General features: G+C 41.5%; 1 protein-coding gene across 1 annotated transcript; it reads right to left on the bottom strand.

The window, feature by feature from the left end:
* Window positions 1–3,929: 3,929 nt before the first annotated feature.
* LOC141135127 (taste receptor type 2 member 40-like) lies at window positions 3,930–4,889 on the bottom strand. Its single transcript, XM_073624408.1, has one exon. The coding sequence runs from the start codon at window positions 4,887–4,889 to the stop codon at window positions 3,930–3,932; it is 960 nt and encodes a 319-aa protein (XP_073480509.1).
* Window positions 4,890–6,644: the final 1,755 nt, after the last annotated feature.

Raw genomic sequence — 6,644 nt, 5'->3', positions numbered from 1 at the left:
TTGCCCCCTCCGAGAATGTGGGTCAGACAGTAAATGTGCTGGCAGGTGTCTCTGTGGGTAAGAGAGCCGGCGGGCGGCTCCGCGGCTGAAAGACAGCGGTAGGGAGAGACAGCGGGTCTCGGGCGGCTCCGGTGGGGACTGGAGAGAGACAGCGGGCTGCACTGTTGGCGAGCAGCTGTGCGGCTCGGTGACAGGCAGCGTGAGCGGCTGCTGGCCAATCAGGGAGCCGGCGAGCGGAGGAGCAGAGAGATAACCTCATCTCTCACCACCCTGCATTCCTGCAGTTCCGCCCTCACTGTGTGTGCAGTGTGCAGGCAGCCGCAGCAGCAGAGATTACATCATCTCTCTGCTGCTTGACTGGGACACATCAAGAGATGATTATAGCAGGCAAGTAACAATCCGCAACGTGTGACATGGGACGTGGCAAGTAACAATCCACAACGTGTGGCATTGGACGTAGCAAGTAACAATCCGCAACGTGTGGCATGGGATGTGGCAAGTAACAATCCGCAACGTGTGGCATGGGACGTGGCAAGTGACAATCCACAACGTGTGGCAGGTAACAATCAGCAACGTGTGGCATGGGACGTGGCAAGTAACAATCCGCAACGTGTGGCATGGCATGTGGCAAGTGACAATCCGCAACGTGTGGCAAGTAACAATCCGCAACGTGTGGCATGGGACGTGGCAAGTAACAATCCGCAATGTGTGGCATGGGACGTGGCAAGTAACAATCCGCAACGTGTGGCATGGGACGTGGCAAGTGACAATCTGCAACGTGTGGCATGGGACGTGGCAAGTGACAATCTGCAACGTGTGGCAAGTGACAATCTGCAATGTGTGGCATGGGACGTGGCAAGTGACAATCTGCAACGTGTGGCAAGTGACAATCTGCAACGTGTGGCATGGGACATGGCAAGTGACAATCTGCAACGTGTGGCAAATGACAATCTGCAACGTGTGGCATGGAACGTGGCAAGAGACAATCTGCATCTAGTGACAGGCGACATGGCAAGTGGCAATCCGCAACGTGTGGCAGGTGACAGTGGCAAGTGACACGCTCGGGGCTCCCACTGATTCTGCATTATGGTGAGTTGAACTATTTCTTTTTTTATAACAATGTAATAATAGTAATAATGCGCTTCAATCATCCTGACACCATAACAACCATGGTGCCGTGATGACTGAAGTGCTAACACCAACCATTTCCCCATTAAATTTACCCCAAAAAAAGTATTTTCTGGCAGTGCCCCTCCCGAGACTAGGCTCTGGATCCGCCCCTGCTCAGGTGGGTTCACACTAGTAGTCAAACACATCTGACCCATATGACTTTCTCTATGATAAATATAGCTATAAGTATGTGGTAACTAAACAAAAAGTAAACAAAAGTAAACTGATTTTAATTTACATATTTATTATTGAATTCTGTGTTTTACTTGGAGTTATCTTTTAGCACCATTGGTACATTTCAAAAATTAATGATCTTATGCTTCTAATGAAATCTTGGAAATGCAATATTTCATTTAGTCTTTTCAATAATCAAGTTAAAGCGGAGGTCCGCCCACCACTGCAAAATTTAACAGCCAGCAGCGGCACATATTGCAGCTGCTGACATTTAATAAATGGACACTTGCCTGTTCTGGAGTCTAGCGATGTCGGCACCGCAGCTGATGTTTCCATCAGCTGTCGGGTGCATGCCGCCTCCATTGCAAGTAAGGGAATCCAGCAGTGTAGCCTTACGGCTTCAGGCCGGGAACCCTAATGCGCATGCCCAAGGCTCCACACCTCTCTCCTACTGGCCTGGCGGCTGGAGAAGGAGGAGGGAGGAGGAGGCAGCCCCATCGATGACGTAAATACCCATGGCTGAGGCTCCCGGAAGTGGGGACAGGATACCTGTGAAAGACAGGTATCCTGTCACCCCCAGGGGCGGATCCAGAGTCTAGACTCGGGAGGGGCACTGCCAGAAAATATATTTTTGTTGGGGTAAATCTATCTGGGAAATGGCGGGTGTTGACGCTTCAATCATCACGGCACCATAGTTGTTATGGTGTCAGGATGATTGAAGCGCATTATTACTATTATTACATACATGTTACATTTGTTATAAAAAATTTAATAGTTTAACTCACCATAATGCAGACTCAGTGGGAGCCCCGAGTGTGTCACTTGCCACGTCACCTGTCACCAGATGCAGATTGTCACTTGCCACATCGCCTGCCACCAAATGTGGATTGTCACTTGCCACGTCGCCTGTCACCAGATGCAGATTGTCACTTGCCACGTCGCCTGCCACACATTGCGGATTGTCACTTGCCACGTCGCCTGCCACCAAATGAGAGAGATGATGTTATCTCTCTGCTCCCCCGCCCGCCAGCTCCCTGATTGGCCAGCAGTGCGGTCACACATCGAGCCGCACAGCTGCTCATCCGCGCTCTCACCAACTGAGCCGCCGGGCCAGCCCGCTGTCTCTCTCCCACTGAGCCGCCCGCTGGCTCTCTTACCTACGGAGCCGCCCGGTGGCTCTCTCATCCGTGGAGCCGCCCGCCGGCTCTCTCACCCGCGGATCTACCCGCCGGCTCATTCTCGGAGGGGGCAATTGCCACGTTGCCCCCCTGGATCCGCCCCTGGTCACCCCCACCCCCAAAAGGTGCCAAATGTGACACTGGAGGGGGGAAGGAGTACAATGAGCGAAAGTTCCACTTTTTTTGGTGGAACTACGCTTTAGGACTTTAACTTACTTTAGTATAATAACATATGAAAATTAAACATGGACCAGTGGCATTATATTCTACATGACATCAAAAATAGTTTAGCATTTATTCTAATGTAACATACTGTAAGGATACAGACATTTATCTAATCTTTGAAGATTATGAGATTGATTAAAGGAGTACATGCTGTATAATTTGCAACGTGCATGTAAATGTAAATGTTGGCTAAAATAAGGTGAAGCTGTGTTCACTTTAAAGCAACGTCATGTGCCTGTCCCCCACAGATTGATTTTATAAATAGGTCCAAATGTAAGTAACCTTAACAATGAGTGAACTGATGAATGATAAGCAGCCCCATATCCCCATAGCTATAATTCAAAATATCATCAAATAGTTTTGTTAGGAACTTTTAAGATGCATACTTAAATTGGCAACACTACATGTCCATCTACAGTGCTAGACATGTAAATGTGCTTTGAATTGATTGTTTGTTTTAAAAAAAAAAAACATGGTTCTTGCAAATTTATTGACACTACATACAAAATTAATAAAATGTTTTCTTTACACAGCTGTAGGCCACAGATCCTGAGGCTTAGGGGGAAGCCTACTACATATATACAAAGCATGTGGAAATACAAAAATGCTATATTTATTTATATAATTTACATGCACTTAAATTGAAGTGTATACAGTTTTATCAATGTATTAATGTCTTTTTTATTTTATTTTAATATTGCTTATATGTAGCTTACATGGACCAACCAACTGTTCTAATACATTTACTTTTTAACTTTTAAGGTAATGAAAAGTTTAAACAGTACAGTCCATTTATTTCTAAAGCATTTTACATAAAATAAGATGAACATCCCACTTATCATTATAAATGTGCTTGGTTTGGTGTTTAGACATATATAAATACTTTTTAGAAATTCTAAGCCTGCATTTATTCAGCATGGAAAGATTTTAAAATATATAAATAAAGATTTGACCAAGGTGAATTACACCTAAGTTTAGTGGTTGTTGGATTGGGAGCTGGCAATATATAGCTATTACATAGTACAGTAATGATGTCCCCACTTCTTGGGGTTGATTTACTAAAGGAAAATAGATAGTTTATCTTGCAAGGAAAGTTGCACTGTAGGAGGACATTTTCCCCAAACACATGCCTCCTGGCATCTGAAATCCCTTAAAGGGAGGGGAGGCACCAGCGAAAAGGGATTAACTGAGTTTAATGAACAATACCTTTGGTGTGTTTGATTTTCTTTTCTTTATACCAGCTTTAGAGTGAAATAAACGAAGAGACACTTGCTTAAGTTTTGGGCTGCCAAAAATAAAAACAATTGACTGTCCTGGAGAATAACTATATATGACCATCAAACATGTGCAGAATCCTGGACTATTGGGAGGGAAAGCATCTATAAACATTAAGATTTCTGATATATAAAAAGACAAGTACAAGAACAACAGGCAACTGATGGTCTTGGCTGCTCTAACCCGGCCTTCTGCTCGAGCACTTAGTTCTCCATTAGCATTTCTGTCTAACTTGTGTTTATGAGTCACAAGTGACTTAATGATCAATCCATTGGCAACTCCAACCAAGACTAATGGTAATGAGCAACTGATAAGGTTACTGGGTAGTAGATAAGCAATGTTCAGTTTAGGAACAGATATTTCCATGCTGTCATTACTTGTTGATATATTTATATCTTGAGGGCCTTGCAAGAAGTTCCAGGCTGCAGGGATTCCAGTAACCATTGCTACTAAGAATGAGGACATTAGCAGTTGTGGAACTAGCTTGGAAACTCCTATCTTGAGACGGATTAAAAAAGGATGAGAGAATATGACAATCTGCAAGTAATAGTTCACTGAGAGGCACACTGTGAACCAGAAGTTAGAATAAATAGGAAGGATGAGCATAACTGTAAATACTACATACACTTCATAAGAGAAGTATAGAGTTGTTTCCATGAAGCTTATATAATCATTAATCAACATAAGAAGCTGAAATATAATGTTAGATATACAGAGAGTAACAACAATGAGGTCAGATGGGCTGAGGTCCTTACTCATAGCTTTGTCTATGAGGTTTACAGCAATGATGAGTGAGTTGGTAAACACCGTCATTACCGTGCTCATAGCTAAGATAACCATGGAGGCCACAATAAACACAGGAAGCATTGAAGGTAGGTTGGTCACTGTCGGCTTCCAAATATAAATCAGTAAAGTAATATTCCAAGGAACGCCTACTGGCAGTGGAACATACCATTTATTGCAACAGATAAAAGCTGTATGGGAGAAAATTAAGAAAATGGTGTTAAAATTGGATCAAATGGTTGTAACTATAGATAACACAAATTCAGCTTTACTGATTTCAAAATCATACATAAAAAGCTAAAAGCTTGATTTCCTGAGCTTAGTTATGACTTACAAGTTTTTGCTGTTCGTGTTCATGCATTTTCCATGCTGAATTTCTTATGTGCTATGTTTCTATAAATAATCTCGAGAATAATCACCCCTTACCAATATTAGTCAGTGCTCTATCAGTGCATCTGTTAGTTTTCCCCTAGATTTATTTACTATACACCATTGCAGTCACTGCATTATGTTAAACAACGTATTATATGCTTTGCTTTTGTAATCTTTAATACGAGACTGTATTTCTTGCCAAGCTAGACTCAATTTTCTTTTAGTAATTTTATCAGATTTTAAACTGATAAAAATAAAAACATAATAACAATAAAAAAAGTATTTAATTCAAATAACTGTACATTTATACAATAAGAGGTGGCCAAAATTCCATATTAACCTTCATTCAAATTATCGCTTTTTTTTCTGTAACAAAAAAAGTTTCAATGAATGCATTTTAATAAGTCTCTAATCTCATACAGTTATAGTAATTACATGTTACAGTATCCTTTTTACTGAGTGAATGCTTAATTAATCTAAACCTTTTTTCTTTTTTTTTTTTAATTAATAAAAGCATTAAGAAATCAGCATCGTCTTTGCATAGTGCAGATGAGAAAAAGCATTTCACTTTTTAAGATTTCAATTGCTGTCTATTTATATTTCTAAAAAGAATTACATAAGCAAAGGATACAGACTGAAATTATTGTAATTTTGTGTAGAGTAGAGTATTTTAAAAAATAGTATGATTACCAAGAAATTGAATGCATGGCTTTTATTGGAGGATCTCTTTAAATTAGATTTTAAGCTATTACATTAACTTTTGCTATTTTAAATTTTTCAGAAAATCCCTCCCTATAATGTATCTAATAGGTTGTCACTTTCTGTCTTTGTATTTTTGTGGTAACATTATCCTTACCTTACTGACATACATTATGTAGTACCCAGTGATCCTCTGACCTTCTCCTGGCAGTTGTGAAGGGAAGGCAATTTATATAGCTGTCACTGTGTTACAGTCAATTAGAGTGCCATATTTAATTATATCTTTTCATTGTCAACTATTCCCTTAACTCCAGAAAAATAATTGAGTGTCACTTATTAATGTATAAATTATCTGCTTTATGCAATATATTGCTTTCAGAGGCAAGTATGATTAGGAGTATGATTCTCGCTTTGGCTGCGAGAAGTCCTGGGTTCAAATCCCAGACGAGCCCTGTTTTATAGGGTAAAACGTCCAACAGAACTGATGATGCCACTCAGCACATCCTGCACCATGTATGCCAGGGATGTGCAATTAGCAGACCTCCAGCTGTTGCAAAAGTCCCATCATGCCTCTGCCTCTGGGTGTCATGCTTGTGGCTATCAGAGTCTTGCTATGCCTCATGGGACTTGTAGTTCTGCAACAGCTGGAGGTCCACTATTTGCATATCCCTGATGTATGCATTCCTTGATGAGCCAATCGAGGGCGCATACTGCTGTGCAAAATGTGAGTGAATAGTTTCTTTGAAAGCCCAGGTCCTGGATCGGGAG

Source organism: Aquarana catesbeiana, linkage group LG01, assembly GCF_042186555.1.
Source record: "Aquarana catesbeiana isolate 2022-GZ linkage group LG01, ASM4218655v1, whole genome shotgun sequence".
Classification (NCBI taxonomy): domain Eukaryota; kingdom Metazoa; phylum Chordata; class Amphibia; order Anura; family Ranidae; genus Aquarana; species Aquarana catesbeiana.
This window is presented reverse-complemented; position numbering and strand designations above follow the sequence as displayed.

What these genes read in the sequence shown, in the direction of transcription:
- LOC141135127 (XM_073624408.1), bottom strand. Translation starts at nt 4,889, where the DNA reads ATGCTTCCTGTGTTTATTGTGGCCTCCATGGTTATCTTAGCTATGAGC.